Source organism: Plectropomus leopardus, chromosome 2 (genome assembly GCF_026936395.1).
Source record: "Plectropomus leopardus strain MGB_pleo_1.0 chromosome 2, ASM2693639v1, whole genome shotgun sequence".
Lineage (NCBI taxonomy): Eukaryota > Metazoa > Chordata > Actinopteri > Perciformes > Serranidae > Plectropomus > Plectropomus leopardus.
In genome coordinates this window covers 21,271,438-21,289,549 of record NC_142177.1, presented here as the reverse complement: position 1 = coordinate 21,289,549, position 18,112 = coordinate 21,271,438, and the positions used below count along the sequence as shown (strand labels likewise).

Here is an 18,112-nt window from a genome sequence, read left to right as displayed (position 1 = left end):
GAGGGACTACGGTTTGTTTAGTCCTGGTCTCTGTGATCAGCACATCTAGGTGATGTGCATTAGCATGTTGGATGATTTTTCATTCACATCGTAGTAAAATAACAATGCATTACTCTACATAGAGAGTGATATTTTAATGTAACTTAGGCTATTACTTTCAAATAAAAATAATCAGTAATATGTAATGTATTACATTTTAAGAGTAACTTACCCAACACTAGTCAGCGGCCACAGCAACCCGAATCCAGTTAGCGCAAAGCCCAGCTCCAGGGGACCATACAGCCCCAAATCCCCACCAGATTAACTTAACAGACTTTCCAGTGCTGCCATTCAACAAGTTAGACCTGCACTCCTGCTGGTCACCAGCTCGATGTGACACCTAGTGCTAGAGAGTTTGCACTGGCCATCTGAAGGCTAATTAGTGTCTTGAATCGATCCATACAGTCTTCTGGTTTTCCTTTTTGAATGCGGAGTACAGACTGCTGCTCCCTCCTTATTATTTCCTCTCACACAGGCACAGAACGTATGTGCTAGTTTGTCATTGGCTGTAGTCTTTGCATTATTGGCAGAGACACAGGTGACATGAGACTACGCAACAATCTGCCTGCATCGCCACCAGAACTTTGATGTCAGTTTGGTGTGTCTTGGCCTTACTCTCAGTAAGAAAGCTCATAAGTGCCTTACCAAAATACTGAATTATAGCTTTAAGTTTGTACCTGTACACATTGAAATACTGCACAAACTCTGATGAAAAGCCAAGAAAACTAGAATTTGTTTTTCAAATTAAATTCATTGTTTAATATCTTACTTATTGTTTTCTTCCAATTATTATTATTATTATTATTATTATTATTGTTATTATCTGTGCACTGCCTCAAGCATATAAATCCCCCTAACTATCTGTTTGACCTGCCAGACTCTTTACCTCTTTCTGGATCATTGAGCGCTGACAGCAGCCCCTGTTTGGTGATCAGGTCGGTGATGGCAGCTGGCCGGTCAGTTAGGCTTCAATGCTGCCGTCTCCAGCTCTTGACACCCCCTCCTACTTCTCCCCCAGAGCCCTGGAGGATTTCCATACCTCCTACATTTCAGTGACTAATTGGATGAATGTGTATAAGTGAAGCCTATATGACAAAAGGTTAATTATGCCAATTAAAAGCACTTCACCCCTCCACGCCCCAGCCCTGCCCTGGAAATCTTGTCAACTCTTGACAGCCTGCTGCCGGCACTGCGGCTCACTGCCTGTTGGTAATTAAACCCTCTGTATTCCTGTGTTTTATCACCAGCAGTTGGCCGCCACAGGATGTTCACAGAAAATGAGGAATTTGAATTTGTTTGCTCATTGCGCCAGCGAACATCTGTGTGCTAACACGGTGGTTATTTGTGTAGCCACTCGTGTCCACAACAGGCACACAGTGGGTACAGTTCCAACACACATAATCCTATCGTACAGCACACACAGTTCAGGCACAAACACAAACACATACATCACACTGACACACTCAGCGTCAACAAGGATGCCACCTATTAACATACATTTAAGCACACGTACCACAAACACCTGCTGCCATAGAAACAGATTAAATGAAGTGCCCATTCTGCAGCCACTTACAATATATTTTGACCTTCAGCGGCAGAAAAACAGCGAGTTTTTATGTTATCATTCTTTTAATCGAGGCGACGATCGTTTAGTTGGAAGTAGTATTCACATGATAATTGAGAGGAAAATTACAGGACCAGAGGATGCAGAGGGAGGAGGGTCACAAACAAACTCACTGCTGCAGCCCACACCATCATCTCCATGTAATCCTGCTGCGTGTTTGAGATGAAGCTAATGTTTACTGTCTGTGCTTTGGCTGATGAGACGAGATCAGTGTTTTGGTTTTTGTAATCCTGCAGATTAATTTGTTGACAGTGGGTAATTGTCAGTGTTCCTCTGTTTGCTTTGGACCAAATTCAGAAACCCACTTTTCTTGTTGACATTGTCAGTAATGAAGTGGTTTTGATAAAATGCTCTGAAAGGTTTTTCATCTGATTGCATTAATCTGTGAAATGATGCAAAGTGGACACTTACAGTGCAGTCAGGATGTGTTAGCACAGTGAGGGGCTTTTCATTGTTTTGGCTCCGTGCTCATCATGCTGGAACTGAAACAGCAGTTCAACATTTTGGCAGACTCACTGAAAGTTAGAGGAAACGACTGATATCACTTTTATGTCCGTGTATATACTATGGAGCTTCGGCTGGGAGTTGATCATCGTAGCATAAAGACTGGAAGCAGGGGGGATACACCCAATCGCCAGAAAAAATGTTGGAAATTTATGTTTTTTGTAATCGATTCGTATGTTACATTTGTACATTATTAATAGTGGGTATGTTGAAACTTTACATTTCAACTACACTATAGTTAACATTATTTGTTTAAGGTACAGAAAACACTTGGTTATGGCTGAGAAAAGATCATGTTTTTGATTTAAATATTTTAATTTAGTTTTACTTGCATAATCCCCACTGGAAAAGCAGCATTGTCTCTAAGTTGAAACAGCCTATAGAGACAAATGCAGTACGTCATACTTTGAAAACCGCGGGGGAACTGTCAGCGTCAAAATATGCAACCAAGGGCTGAAATATTAACAAAGTGCCTGTTGCTGCCTAAAAATATTACATTCCAGGCACATTAAAGGATAATATTAGCACCGTGTCTAACAGAGAGGAAGTGTTACCTTGACAAACTCAAAGCAGCTTTTAGGTATTTCTCTGTTGTTTGTAAAAGACAAGGAGGTACCTCCCACAATGCAAGTCAATGGAGAGCAATGAATTGTTTTCCCCTCCAGTGAGGGCGGGACTTAAATGCACACTGGAGTTTCTTTTACTTCACTCTGCACTTGAAATGTCAATAAAGTCAGTATGGTGGTTTAACTACACATCAGTGGGGGCTTCAAACGATGGCGGGTACATGAGTTGCTACTGATGTCAGACAGATGATAGTAAAAGGACACAGTGGAATGAGTTTACAATTCTGTTTGATATCAGGGAAATAATTTATAGAACTATATATGTATGAAAAAGGGCTGAGTCCCTCACTGTTTACCCAATATAAATGTGAGCACCCTCAAACACCCTTAAAATCGAGAGTCATTGTTTCTTTTCATGTCAGCTGTGTTTAAGTGCAGACTAAAACAATGAAACACACTGCACTGTCATTCTGTAATACTTTATGACTGCACTATGTGGGCAAAACATAATGAATATTAATTCGAAAACTGTTGCCACACAGTGTTTCGGTTTTACTATGTGTTGATATGTTACGTTATGTTTGCTTTGCATTCTTTAGTGTAAGGCGATAAAGTCTTTTGGCAGGCTAGACAGAAATAAAGTCACTTTTCTTTAATCCTACATTTCACTATGACATCTGAATTACTCAAAGACACAAACACACACACACACACACACGCATTCATACATATTACACTTACAAAATGGTAGCTTGACAGTTTTTCTGCTCCCAGAGTTGTAAGTTATATATAATCAGCATTCCCTCTGATATGATTTAGTTGCCATGGAAAACGCCTGATAATATCCAAGTTGTCATGGTGACAAATCAGTATGGTTGATGTGAAAGTTGTCAAAATGTATATAAAAGTAATCATGACCCAGACGTTTTTTACAGGTTCACTGAGCTTTATGAGGATTAGTTTATTTCAGTGTTTGGACTCAAACATGAAAGCGACCAGATCCTGTCAGTACATCTCTTTTTAAAAGTGGCACTCAGGCAGACAGAAGAATCCATTACAGAGTCCACTTTGAATCCAAACAGTGAATACACATTTTCATTGCTCTGAAGAGAGCACTGTGAAGGACCTTTCCGCTAATGGATTCCAGTTTATAGAGTCAGTGAGGTATTTAAACATGAATACCTTTATATTTGTAACTGGTTTGTATTTATCCCACACTTCACTGTTTAGTTGCCAAAAGGTATCAGTTAACTTTACTAAAATATAACAAACAATAGCTTTATTCAATTTAATAATAATATCTTATTTCATATAAGACTTTTTAAAGCAAAGTGCTTTATAGATTATACAAAATAATATGTCTCACATCATCGTTTGGGGGCCTTTTTGTAGCAGGCCAACTTACATTAGGTCATTTTATCTTAAATCTTAAAGTGTTAATTACGGGGTTTTTTTTCAAGTTCTGTTAAGCTGTAGGAGCTACAGAATATCGTACTGTACCATGGGGCTGTATGTATAATGTATATGTATGTAATGTAATGTATATACATATTTTGGCAATTTCATTACACTTTTTTTTTCCTGTCGTCACGTTTCCACACTGTGTAATGTTGTCACCTGAATATAGATTTATGAAAGTGAACCTGAGTACCAGGTGACCTGGCCTAGTAGGTATTTAAAGGTGTGTGTCTTCATTGTAACTTGCCTGATGAGGAGCATGTAGCTCCAAACATCACCTAATTAAACATCACACAATTAAATGAAACGTTTAGGGGAGCTAATCTGGTGCGCAGACATTGCTTTTTCTTCACTTGCATTATCTCGTGTCCAGCACTTTGTTATTTTGTCATCTAGATGTTTGCGCTTTTGTGAACTTTTTACCAGGCTACATGATGACCATCAACAAGAGAGAGGAAAATGCTGGTTTTGTGTGCACTGGAGGCCAAAACAAAGTTCAGAAACTAGTGAGTGTAAAGCACTGCACAGCTGCACTTATGTGTCATCACCATCACAACGCACAACAGTTGTCACTGTCTTTTGAGCTAGTCCAGAGTTCAAATGCTAAATATTAGATTAAATGAGTCTCAGGGTGATGGAAACTCGTGAATAATGCTGAACTGGTGACATTAATGAAAAGTAAATTTGGAGCATTTTCAATGGATTTTATCATCTGTAAAACAGTTTAAAGGGCATTATTATAATGCAGCTTTGAAGGGCATCGAAACAACCCAGCAATCACTCTGCCAGTTTTTGGCTCTCAGGGCTCATTGTCTGTTCCATCCTGCTGCAGTTTCCTCCCTCGTACTCTGCATCTATTCTAATCAACCACTTTACAAGAGAGAACAGTGCTACAAATAACTGACCCGCATTATAAGATGATTTTCACTTTTAACAAAAGAACATTCCAGTTTGGTTCTCCTCTCTGCTTCAGAGCAGCACATTAAAGCTCAGCCACATTTTTGCTGTAAACTGTATACAAGCAGAGGATGACATTAAAGCTTAAAGCTGAGTCATGCAATGAGGAGACACAACAGAGAGTTATTGCTGACCAGCAGCACTGCAGCATGTCTGGTTACTGTTAAGCTGCGGACCAGAAAGTATTTCTGCTGTAGCTGCAGTTTCACTGAACTGAACACAATCAGCGGTACAAAAACTTTTCCCCAATAAAGCTGTCTAAATATTTAATGTTTTTTATTAAAACCTTGAATCATCTGATGAAAGATTAAGGAAATAGGATTCTGATTCAAAGGACTCAAAGCTGGCTTTCAGTACCTGACGACAGATAATCACTAAACTCACCACAAATACATTTTTCTGTACCAAATAAGTATTGAGATTTGACCTTTTTCTTGTGCTGAATTTGGAAAGTAGAAACACATAGTTTTGGCACCTGCGAGGTAAACACAGTCATTCACTGTGGGCTGATGCTGAGAGCCAACACAGCAGGGGATCTGAACGAGAGTACAACCATGTATATGTCATAATGGTGGTTTAATGGACTGTGTACATCATCACGCCAGACTGGACAACCACGTCAGAGGCAACATGCTCCTTTAATCGACTTACTTCACGAATGAGTGAAAAAAACTAAGGGTGTCGGAGACATCACATATTGTTGTAGTTCAAAAAGGTGCTCTGATGCCATTTTACTGTGTTTTTCTCTGTTACACATGCATGTTTTAAGCCCCATGCACACTGTGATTTTGGGCTATCTCAGATAAAAGATAACCACTGTGACAGAAACGTGGTGATATCTTTGGTCGTGGGTTTAAAACAGTGGTCCTATGTCACACAGGGAGAGAGGTTCGAGGATGGCTGTTGTCACGGTCGTGCGATCAAAGACAGCCTGGGATAAAATCCTGACAGTGTGAGAAATTTGGGATGACCATCTTACTGTGTAACTGCTGTTATGACCTTCTTCTTCTAACCAACCAACAGAAATGTAGCATGACATGACGCAGTGACCAGTGCTAATACTTACTCCAAGTTCTCGTTGCAATTGGCCTTTTTTCCCTAACCACAACTGCATCCACATTTTTCTCCTCCATCTCTTCTTCAGACTTTTTCCAATACAGATAATTGCCACTATAGTTTGTCCTCGATTATTTTATTTACATTTTGCTTTTACCACTACAGTGGCATTGATGGATGATGCATGCCGGGGACATTTTGCTCTCGCGAATTGTAGTCGATGGACCTATGTCGTAGCCTGCGATTCAGTAGGTGATGCCATCGCACAGTCTGCATACATCAAACTTGATGTCATACCTAAGTTTATTAATATTTTCGTTTTAAGAGTTATTTAGAGTGTTGGAGATATCAGCTGTAGAGATGTCTGCCTTCTCTTCAATATAATGGAACCAGATGGCACTCAGCCTGTGGTTCTCAAAGCACCAAAAACAAACACACAAACAAATTTTAAAAAAAGCAACAGCAATGCCTCTTTCCAGAATTCATGACCCAGTTACTTAAACTAATCCACATACCCTCTCGTGAGTAGTTTCGTATAGGAATTTTTTTTTTTTCTCCACGGAGCTGCACCCATTAACTCCATCACCACGCAGAGGGAAGCATGCATCCACTGCTAGCTCTCACACCTTTTCCTAACTTTTTTCCCTGTTATAGGGTTTTTTTGGGGGGGGAGTTGTTCCTTAGACTATGTGGGGGTCTAAGGACAGAAGGATGCCGTATACTTTAAAGCCCTCTGAGGCAAATTGTGATTTGTGATAATGGGCTTTATAAATAAAACTAACTTGATTTGACTTGACTAACTAGACACAATGTGAACAGGCAAGCCAATGACAATCAGATTACGTTTTTTCCAATGATTATGTCCAAATCTGCTCCGTACTTCAGTGAACAGGCTACACGCTTGTATGGAAAAAATGATTGCCCCGGCTCCATTTTGGCAAAGAGGCTCATTCAGGGCTTAACAGGCTCCCTAAAGGTTGATGCTGCATTAAGTATATTTGCACATTGATTTTTGGGCTCCATCCACCAGAGTTAAGTTAATTTTAGGAATAGGGTTCCTTCTCACACATGAGTAGATGCACGCTTCCTTCTGATCTGTGATTCGGTTGGTGGGTGTAGTTCGGTAGAAAGAAAATAGTTCCTACATGAAACTGCTCACAAACCAAGGTCTGTGGATCATCTTGAGTAACCGGTTCATGATTTCTGGAAAGAGACATTGTTGTTGAGTTTTTCAAATGTATTTTTTGGGCACTTTAAGTACCACAAGCCAATCTAGTTTTATTATATTGGGTAGAAGGCAGACATCTCTATAGCCGATATCTCCAACACTCAACTCACATCAATACAATCTAGACTGATTGGCAACACTACAGGGAAGAGGAAGAATACATTTTTTATTATTATTTTGGTGTGAACTGTTCCTTTAAGTCATCACTCAGTGGACTCTAATCCAAAAACGTTTACAAACAGGTCACATCACAACAGAGACACTGAAAAAAAAAGTCCTGTTTTTATTGTTGTAAGGTCTGAACATGACAATGTGTTGCTCTTTTGTTGATAACACTGACATGAAAAGCTGAAAAATACAAAAACACTGAAATGTTTCCAGTTAATAGTTCAGGTGTGATGTTTACCAGCTTACAGCTCGGCCAAAAATAATGCGGACCCTTTTTTCTTCCTCTTAAAATACTGGAACTAACAGGGCGTTATCACTGTAAACAGACACACAATGAAGGATCAATAACAGGACTGACTTAAATGCGTTAATAAATATGCTTAAATAGAAAAGACATTTGATCATGATAACAGTAGCACAGGACAAGTGATAAATGCTCCTCATGAAATATGATTCAAGGCCTTCTTCGGAGAAATCTGAACACTTAATTACAGAGCGCGGACACGCAGATAAAAAGGATGTGTGGCACGTGTGTCACTGATGCATTTAAATGAGCAGAAAGCACAGAGGCAGCAGAACGAGCTCCTGTTCCGATGATTCACGTCTCACTTTAACACCTGGCTTCCACTTAACAGCCATTACTTTGTCGTTGTGTCTACTGCTGCTGTTTTATAATGAAGGGTGTGTGTTTGATTATGGCACAACGTGATCTCAATAAAGATCCACTTGAATGAAATATGTTTGATATATTTCCCTCCCTCACACAAGAAATGACTGCTAATGATGCTACATCAACTAAACAAACATCAGTGTCCATTTAGTTCACCTCACAGACAATATTAAAGTCTTTGTGTGCTTTTTTTTTTTTATCAGACCTGTTACATTATTCATCCTAATTTTTAGGGTGATTAAAGGCTGAGTCCAACACACTGGACCAAGTTTTACTCAAAACAACAAATCTAATGTTTACAATTGTGTTTTGACTTTTTGCTAAACTTCTAATGTGCAACCACAAATAACTTCACAGCAGTATATTTCAGAGAAAGTCCCATATGTAACAATGACAACATAATTAGCAAATAGGCAATACAAAATCACAAAAAGTTAGTTGGCTTTATGTACAAAATCTAATTGAATACTTCTATGGTGAATCATTTTGTGACCTCACTGTCTTGAAACTGCTACCTTCTCAAAAGAAAATGATGATTCCTTTGAATCTTTCTTTTGTTAAAGCCGCTGTGATATTGCAATATTGATATGAACATTTACATTGATCCTTCATTTTAGAAAAATGTTTTGGACTGTCCCGAGATGCATTTTGTTTCTTCGGATCAAATGAATGCAGAATATCTTTATCTTTGTATGTGAGAATAAAGACGTCACTCCACCAATCTCTGAAAAAAAAGTGGTTTCTATAACAAAGACAAATTAGACCGAGACGGAAATTGCTACAATAAACTTAAGCACAATCATATTTTCTCAACGAATCCCCAAATGACCCTTAAAGTAGAGGGGGTAGACAAAATTATCAAGACACCTTTTAATACGCCCTTAGGAAGGATAAAAGATAGAGCCAGAAGCCAGGATTAGCTTGGTTTAGCATAAAGACACTGCCAGCCTGGCTCTGTCCAAAGTTATATCTCCTTTGTTTAATCTATACAAAAAGCAAAGTGTAAAAAAACAGCTCAATTAAGTTTTACAGGGAGATTAAGTGCTCAAAACTTTTTCTTGACCACAGCACTAACTATCCGGAGTCTTGCCAACACTGTGAGGACATCAGAGACTTCAGAAAGTTACACGCCCAGCCAAGAAGACCCACAAATTTAAGACCTAGTACATTTGTGCCCTTTGTCCACATGCAGATTGTGTTTTAAGTCACTGAAAACAGACTTTTTGTAAAACTTTCAGGGTAATATTCAGACAGTCTGTTTTCAAGTACAGAGAGGGAAAACAGAGCTTTTGGCTTGTAACATCAGAGTTTGCATTTCATTTTGTGCAATGGCAGATGTGACCAAAGGAATGTTTGCTTGAACCATGCTAACAGGACTTTTTACATGTTTATGCATAAATGTACAGTTACTCGTCCACCCTTTGAGGAGCAGAGTATTTGTATTTTTACTTGGACGGAGATTTTTTTATTAACAGTGCTTGTGTGGATAAGACTTTTTTTTTATCATCCTCATTTTTTTTTCACGAGGATGATAAAAACCTTCGGTTTGTACATGTGCATTAGGGCCCAAAGGCACGAAGCCAATGGTAGACCATCGGTTAATATCAGGCCTTCAGTGGGTATCTGTTGTCTTACTTCCTGTACTGTTGGCAATAGTTGGCCCTTGTCTGTTTTTTTTCCGGAGACAGCGGAGACCGTCGGTGAGTGAAATCACTGTGATTGACAGTTCACCTCAGCGCACAAGAAAAAAAACTGATGTGAGGAAAGCAAACAAATGACTACAGTCAAAAGGGCATAAAATGGAAAGAACATGTTATATTAGATATGTTTTTTTTTCTAGCTACAGAGCTCTTTAGCAGAAACGGTTTGTAGTTGTTTGTGTTATTGTTTGCTAGCGCACGGTAAATATCATTTATTCTTTCAACATCGGGCTCTGTTGCTACAGTCCCAACGGACTAACAAGCATCTTGAATCTGTCCTGTCAGTCTTCCAGTTTCCCTTTTTGAACAGTTAATACAGACTTCCTCCTGCTGCTAGGGATAGTTATTTCCTCTCATGCATGTGCAGTTGGCTTTGATCTTTGTAGTGTTCAGGGCATCTTCTTGGACAAAACACAGGTAAAGTGAGGCGACACAACAATTGGCTTTTGTCGCCACGAGGTGAGGTTGATGTCAGTGTGGTAAGAGAGCTACATACAGCCCTGCAGCTCAGCCTTGCATCCAATTTATCCTGGTGGCCAATCCTGGTATTGCACCTAAAAAAATTGTGCCAAAAACCCTTTTCCCCATAAACTGCCAATATGAAAGAGATCTAACTAACTCTTGTCCAGACACATTTTCCGTGAAGTCAAACTGTACTTAAAATGTAGCATTGAGTTGAGTCAACAACTCTCACACTACACTGAATACATTGTAAGGTGTTCCTGTTAATTTGTCTACCCCCTGTATTTTACACCAATCTATCTTACATCCCCCCTGACTGTTTACATATCTGATCCTTAGCGCCTCCTGATCAGACCCAGGCGTGGACGCTGCCCGCCCAATCCAGCAGCCGCCCTCTGTACCAGGCGCGTGTGATCGGCTGAATGAGAAGCAGGAGTCGAAACCTTCGGAGCAGACCGCAGAAGACGGCGGCAGCCACCACCACGAGCGGGGACATCATCACAAAGCCCAGAATGATGAGGGCGGAGCAGCTGTTGTCGTCAAGGTAACGGCAGATGGCAGAGGGGGCGTCAAGGACCTACGAGGACAAACACAGAGCGGGATCATAAAAGTAGGCAGGAGGGCTCCAGAGGACATGACGAACATTTTGGCATCAGCAGGAGCAGCTCTTCCACTGTCACAAAGCAAATAGGTGGGATTTGTTAACCGTGTGTGTGTGTGTGTGTGTGTGTGTGTGTGTGTGTGTGTGTGTGTGTGTGTGTGTGTGTGTGTGTGTGTGTGTGTGTGTGTGTGTGTGTTGGCATATGCTCAGGGTGCAGAAGTGGGACAGTGTGTGTAGTGGACTGTGACAGTTTCTCCCAGCCTCCCTCTACAGTTCAGATAAGAAGCAGCTCAGTAGCTGTCAGTAACACTCCGAGCTGTCAATCACCTTGTGAGGGCGAGCAAAAGGGAAAGGGGGTGGGCCAGAGAGACAGAAAACTATAGAAAGATGTAAAACAGGCAGCTGCAGAAGTACACAATTACAACCACACACAAACACATAAAGTAGGAGCACATATACTGTCTGTCAGACTCAGACACACTCAGAATGATTTGGTTAGGTCTGAAGCCTTTTCCTAAACGATTTCCTAAAGTACTCTTTGTCAAAAGGAGCTTTGCCTCCAACAAGTGCACCCTAGCAACAGCAGCGTTAAACACACTTGTGAGCACACACTTGTGAGCACACACTGAGCGCATTTTCCTCCTGTCATTGTGTGTGCACAGTGACACAGCCTTGTCTTTCTCAGCGGGGCCCTCTCTCCGTGAACTGACATTTGCTCTGGCCTAATCACAATTACAGTCTTGTTGCAAGCCCACACTTTGCATGTCGTTAATTTGTCTGCTCTGTTGTACGGCCTTGCTTTCTGAAACCAAAAGGACCAACGGTTCTGAAGGCGAGGATGTTATGGGCTGTCCGGTGAGCCGAGAACAGAGCTGTAGACCTTTGAAGCATGATTCGGCACAATGCTTAGACTCATCATATCTTACTGATGATCTGTCTGCCCCTCGTTTGACTCACAAAAAAATGAGTCACGCCCTTCTCAAGGAACACTGACATGCTCCAACATTCAAAATAATCATTATCTTTTTGAACGAGCTTGTTGGTGATGATAAAAAACTAATACGTGCAAACATGATGAATAAGCCTGAACCCCTCTTCAGGTGTAGACGTATAACCTGCGCTGCCAAAAAGACTTTCCCTTAAGGCTGTAATTGTCTCCCTCTGAGACTCCAGGTGGCGGTCTTAATGAGAAATATTCCTCCCACTATCTGTAAATGGCATGAACTCACTTGTCTAAACTTCTAGTAAAGTCAAAAGAGACAGAGTGCAGATTCCTACTTGTTAATGATTTGTACTGTCAGGTTTGCACAGACCACTTTCCTTTTAAAGCTACACTCACTATTTTTTAGCCCCTTGGGGGCAGTAGAAGAAGGGTGTTAACACAACACTGACATATTAGCACATTTTAAATGCCACTTGTATTAACAATGTCAGTATGTTATTTCCATGGCCTCAGAGAGTTTGATTCATATTTGTTAGCATGAGCTACTCAGAGAAGAAAAGTAAGTCTCAAACTTGTGATGTCATCAATCATAACAGCCCTGACCATAGACTTTAACAAAACCTCAACAGCAGACCAAAGATGGCACCCATTCATTCCTGTGGAGCCGCTCACCTGGCGCATACGCCGGAAACGGTTTTTAGTTTACAGGTTTTCTTCGGTGGTATGCAGCCTACTGACTATGCACATTAGTGTTTCTCCCTCTTGACCCCGCTCGCCTCAAAGACTCTCTATTGCGATGACATCACAGATTTTGAAATCACTTTTCTTGGCACCGGGATAGCTCAAAAATTCAGAATAGAAAGATTTACAATTGATCCTGTTTTTTGTTGGTGGTGCCCAGTCAACAGTTTTACAGATGTTTCTTTTATAATGGTGGTCCATGGGGAAAATGCTTTAGGACTTTTTCTTTCGTGGCAATACAGCAAGTGACCACTGCCCCCGACACACGCTAATAGCCTGCTGTTGGTCAACGTCAGGTCGTTTATGAGTGTCCGTCGCCCTAGTTTTGTGTGTCCCACACCTTTGGCACTAATCAGCGCTTGACAGCCTTTTTGAGCGACTCATCATGTTGAATCTGCATCAGAGATGCCAGAGTCTGTCAGTGAGAGAAATTCCTCTGATTGGAAGTTCGGATCAGCGCACAAGAGGAGAAATGGCAGTGAATAAATCAAAACCAATGGCAAAAGTCAAGAGTGTGTGAGAGTGAAACAAACTTGTTGTATTAGGGAAGATTCTCTTTTAGCCACTGAGCCCTTTAAAGAAACAGTTTGATGTTATTTGTTTGCACAGGATAGATATCGTTTGTTTTTTTCAACATCGGGTTGTTGTGTTGTTCATGTGCTAACTAGCCAACTAATATGTTAAATCTATGCTGTCGTTCTTCACTTTGCCGTATTTGAATGATGAATTCAGACCTCCGCCATCTAGAGTCATTTCCTAGTGCTAGTTGGTTTTTGGCTGTGGTCTTTGCAGTGTGTTCAAGTCTGAGTTTTTGGCCGAGACTCAGATAACGTGCCTTCGTCATCACCAGTTCTTTTTTGTCAGTTTGGTGTGTCTGGGCTTTAAAGTCTGGAGCTGCTTCAATGACGATTAATCAGAGCCTGATTTTGTGGACCCACAGACTGTTTGACTTATTCTTTTATGATCAAATGAGCTTTATTCTTTTGGGATGTTCTCAGTTCTGAAATAGAAAATGTTGGTCTGTCATTTGTCTCATACTCAGATAATTCTCCTGCGTGCTCTCAGTGCCATCCAGAACATTTTTCACCATTCATTGTCTGTGGAGCAGCTCCAGACTTTATTCTTCTTAACATCACAAGTTTGAGTTTTAGCACTCTAGTTTTTGTATTTTGGAGAGTATTGGTTATGTTTACTAATTTAGATCAAAGGGATAATATGTATGAAAATAGGAGGCGTTCCCCTTGAAATTAATATGTCAAACTTGTTTGCAAACAGTTGCTTATTTACACATCCAGCAGTTACGGAGCATCATTTATTTGTAGCCATAATTGTGTCCACATGATGAATGTCCCGTACTCACTCTGCTTTGCTCTCCATTAACTCCTGAGAAAAACAGCTGGGTGTGTAACTAATAAATGCTCCGCCACGTTCACCAGCTCACTAACTGTGTCCGTCTGTCATACAGTGATGACAGCTGCTGGCTGTGGCTGAAAACACTGTAGATTGATAATAATTATACTTTTTTTTTACTACTAGTGAAATCTGTCACACTGCAAAGTCATTTGATTCATTCTAATTCTAAAATACCGACTATAGCAGCTTTAATAATCCTTATAGAAACTTATAGACAACCATCATTAGGTATGTTAGCTGAAGGAAACAGGATGTGACATACAACAAAGGTTTCCTCGAAGATTCAGACTGGGGCTTAAGCTAATTTAAGCTATGAGCTTTACAACCTGTCACCTGGACTCCCAAATTACATTTTTTTTCTATTGTGCATTTTTGCCTTTGTTTTGACAGAAAGAAATGACATAAAACAGAGGTCACAACCTTGAATCGAACCAGAGACATTGCAGTCACATGCTACGTGTCTTAGACCAATACCTTGACAATTAGGAGGCGTTTGAGGAAATGTCCAGCATGATGATTAGCTATTTATGGGATGGACATGCACAACCAAATCAAACGTGGAGATTATTGGTCATTAGATTGTAGAGGCATTGGAAAGAATTCATGCAGGAAATATGTCTAGTTTTTTTCTAGACAATTCACTTTTGCAAAAATCAGAGGTTAGTAGGTCACACATGTGCAAGCCATAAGCAGGTCATAAGTCTTAACCTTCAAGTCTCAAGCAGTTCACAAGTTAGCGTGATAAGAATTAAGCAAGTCACAAGTCATATAAAATTCTGATGATCTATACCCCCACTTTCCACATTAGTTAAACAGTGGTCATGAAAAGTTTGATTTTCTATAATAATTAATCACAATTTGTCACAACCTGTGATGTTTACATTTAATAACTCTTTTTTTCCTAATCGTTTTAAAGCCAAGTCTACCAAATCTTAAACTTTTGATTAGCCAGTAGGCTTAGAAGTTAGCAAAAAAGACACAAACCTTTCTTTGTGGTTTTGTAGTGACAGTTGAAATCGGATGTAGTGGTGGTCATGTCACTGATTTTAGAGCTGCAGACCTTGCTTATGTTCTCTTCTCACTACCATCAATGACAACATAATTCTTAAATGCAAATTTTGTTGTTTTTGGACTAGCCCCCTCATGATTGCTGCCTTGTGTGTTGGGCTCTGCTGGTCTGCCGTGACCCAGTAGGTCACAAGGTTTTGCCAGGCATTGCACTAGAAAAAATGTTGTTGTTTTAATTATTAATTAAAAAAAAAAAGCCTAGTATTTCGAATCATTTGTCTCAGGCCTTAATCAAATCTTAAGTCATGAATACTAAGACAAAGTCAAGTCTCTCATCATTGGTAGTCACAAGTCTCAAGTCCTCAAATCTGTGACTTGTGGCAAGTCATGTGACTCAAGTCCCCTCCCTCTGGTAAAAATGCATCTGGCTTCAGATACCTGCAGCAGTTCAGTCATTCACACACTATTCTTTGGATTTGCTCTCTCATAGAGATTTATACAGAAACAGTTCAACATGTAAAGTGCTTTTAATGACAGCAGATTGTGCACCCACTTTACTTGACAATCACATTGGTCGCAAAGTGAGTGAGTTGAAACTATCTTATTAAACTGTTTGAACCTCAAGCAAATCGGCTTGATGCCCTTCAAAAATATGGGAAAAGAGCAATGATAAACTTAAGAAGAACTGAAAAATATAGCAATTTTAAAAAACAAATACAAGAAAATTACCTGAAAATTACAACAAACTAAAAAAGTAAAAACAAGAGAACAACCTCAAAAAGTGCTTGAAAAATAATAATTCTATAAAATATTTAAGTATAATTATAATAAATCTTTTTGCCCTAGTTTCCTTTTAAATTTTAAATCTACTAATTTCTTGCAATGTGTGAAGCACATTGCAAGAAAAAAAAAGAAATTTGCTCAGGGTTTGAAGGTTGAATAGGGAAAAGGGTAGAACGCTGCACAAGAAAAGGGATGTTTATCCAGGTTTTTGTCTGTTTGCCTGTTTTGCAAAACAGACAAAATGAAAAATCTTTGGGAAGATAATTTTTTGAGAAAAATGTAATAAACTGCAAAATATCACTTGACACAACACAGATAACCCATAGTGTTATCAGTACTTTGTGTTGTGTAAATATTGAACGCTGGGGCCCACTGAGACTCCTGCCACTAGTGGACAAAATCCTGCATCTGATCCAGAGGCAAGATTAGCTCAGAGGCAACTTTACAACTTGAATTTTGGAGCTCAAATCACACCAGCAGCTCAGTAATAACAGTAAACTATTCCTCTCGGCTTGTCCTTGCTACAAAGAAAATAAACAACGGCGTGATATCTCACCCTGGAGTGGCAGAGGAAACCGGCGTACAGCAGCAGCACTGCAGGCAGCAGCACCACAGAGAAGACCACGGCCAGGAGCAGAGCACAGGCCAAGATGATACACAGGTCCCAGAGGATGAGAGCTGCCCCGCACGCCACGCAGCCACACCTGCCCCTCCGGCTGCCCCATGCACTGCCCCCGCTGTGGGCCACGGGAGGGGGCAGCATCTTCACTCCCTCCCCGATCCAGAACTCCTCCTCTTTCTCCTCCTCGCCTGAACCGCCATCATCCAAGTCCACGTCCATACCACACATCCTGAGAGACAGGCAAAGAGAGAGTGGACTGTTTAGACTGAGGACAAATTGTCTTGATTCAGACTGCAGGCTGGTTAAAGGCAATAACTGATGCATCCCCTGACTTGTTAATGTTTAATGAATGTAGAAGAGATTCAACAAAAGGGATGCTGCTTGCAAACATTACTGTGTCTTTTTAAATCTTGTATTATAATAATCTGTATTAACTGAATGGAAAATAAAGTTCTTTAGCATTTTTTCATGTTAAATCAGTGCATTTCTTAGCTTGTAATCACTTTAATGCTAAAACGCACAAAAAACGTGTTTCGTTTTGCCTTGGCTGCATCTATTTTTTGCATGCATGCTGAATCATAAAAACCACAAAAAAAGAACAGTGAGGCACAGGCTGAGCCCTGTCCCATCACTGCACTCTCCTTTCTGCCATCCAGACAGCCAGTAACTCATTAGACAATGCAAATGAGGAACCTATAACCTGCTCTGACTTTATGGGCTACACACACACACACACACACACACACACACACACACACTGACACACACACTCACACACACACACACACTTTTGTCAGTCTTCCCATCGCCTCTCGGGTCGATCTCATCGATCAGCGCTTTGTCATTAAAGACAGAACTGCGTGTCAATACATTTTGAGGTGAATTAGTCCGGAACCTTTTAACCCTGAACGACCTGCTGCTGAGCTGCAGACACAAACCAGGAGCATCACAGCGCGCGAGACACGCGCTTCAACACATCTTAATCATGACCTGAATACACATGTCGCCCTGCTTTTGTTTGTGGCTCATTTACCTTGATGAATAGATTATTATACAATTTCTGTTTATATTTAGTTTACACTTGATGACACTGTTTTTCCTCCTATTAGCTGATGTCACATGCATTACATGTGATACGGTAAAGTAGCTCTATGCATGTTATAATAAATAGCACGTTATGAAAGAGAATTTAGTTGCTCACCTTCAAGTTCAAATCCCGTTAATCCCTCCGGTGTGGTTGTGTTTTCCTCCACCCAGAGCGCTTAATTTTACTACAAAATAAAAAGAAGCACTCCTGTATATTTTCAGGCAGCAGCGGTGAGGAGCACCTGTGAGTTGAACCCTGTGCTGCTCTGTTGCTGCTCTGTTGCTGCTCTGTGAGTAGCCACTGAGCGTCTGTGGGAGCGCGCGCACTGTCGTTAAGTGCGCGTTCACGCGGTCTTACAATTGCGTTATCAAACTAAAAAAAACAAAATACAAGCACCCATTTGGTCTGTTATTCGTGGGGTTTTTTTTATTTTAACACAGCACACGTGAGTGCGTCTCTGCAGCTGCTGCTTTTACGCAAAC

General features: G+C 40.4%; 1 protein-coding gene and 1 long non-coding RNA gene across 2 annotated transcripts in view; one reads left to right on the top strand and one right to left on the bottom strand.

The window, feature by feature from the left end:
• LOC148190201 (uncharacterized) overlaps positions 1-16,629 on the top strand; it is a 57,008-nt gene extending 40,379 nt beyond the window's left edge. The window contains exons 3-4 of the long non-coding RNA XR_015778858.1: positions 10,772-11,123; positions 16,451-16,629. This is a non-coding gene — a long non-coding RNA (uncharacterized LOC148190201). The remainder of the gene's footprint in view (positions 1-10,771; positions 11,124-16,450) is intronic.
• Positions 7,573-18,059, bottom strand: tmem88bl (transmembrane protein 88b-like). Its single transcript, XM_042494788.2, has 3 exons — positions 17,745-18,059; positions 16,478-16,772; positions 7,573-11,009 (listed from the first exon to the last, which is right to left on the bottom strand). The coding sequence occupies exons 2-3, from the start codon at positions 16,769-16,771 to the stop codon at positions 10,782-10,784; spliced, it is 522 nt and encodes a 173-aa protein (XP_042350722.1). The 5' UTR covers position 16,772; positions 17,745-18,059; the 3' UTR covers positions 7,573-10,781.
• Between the last annotated feature and the right edge of the window lie 53 nt (positions 18,060-18,112).

Bases quoted from the DNA above. Each gene is read 5' to 3' on its own strand.
- tmem88bl (XM_042494788.2), bottom strand. From the start codon at position 16,771: ATGTGTGGTATGGACGTGGACTTGGATGATGGCGGTTCAGGCGAGGAG. The intron at 11,010-16,477 runs GTGAGATATCAC...TTGTCCTCGTAG, and splicing joins GTTTCCTCTGCCACTCCAGG to GTCCTTGACGCCCCCTCTGC.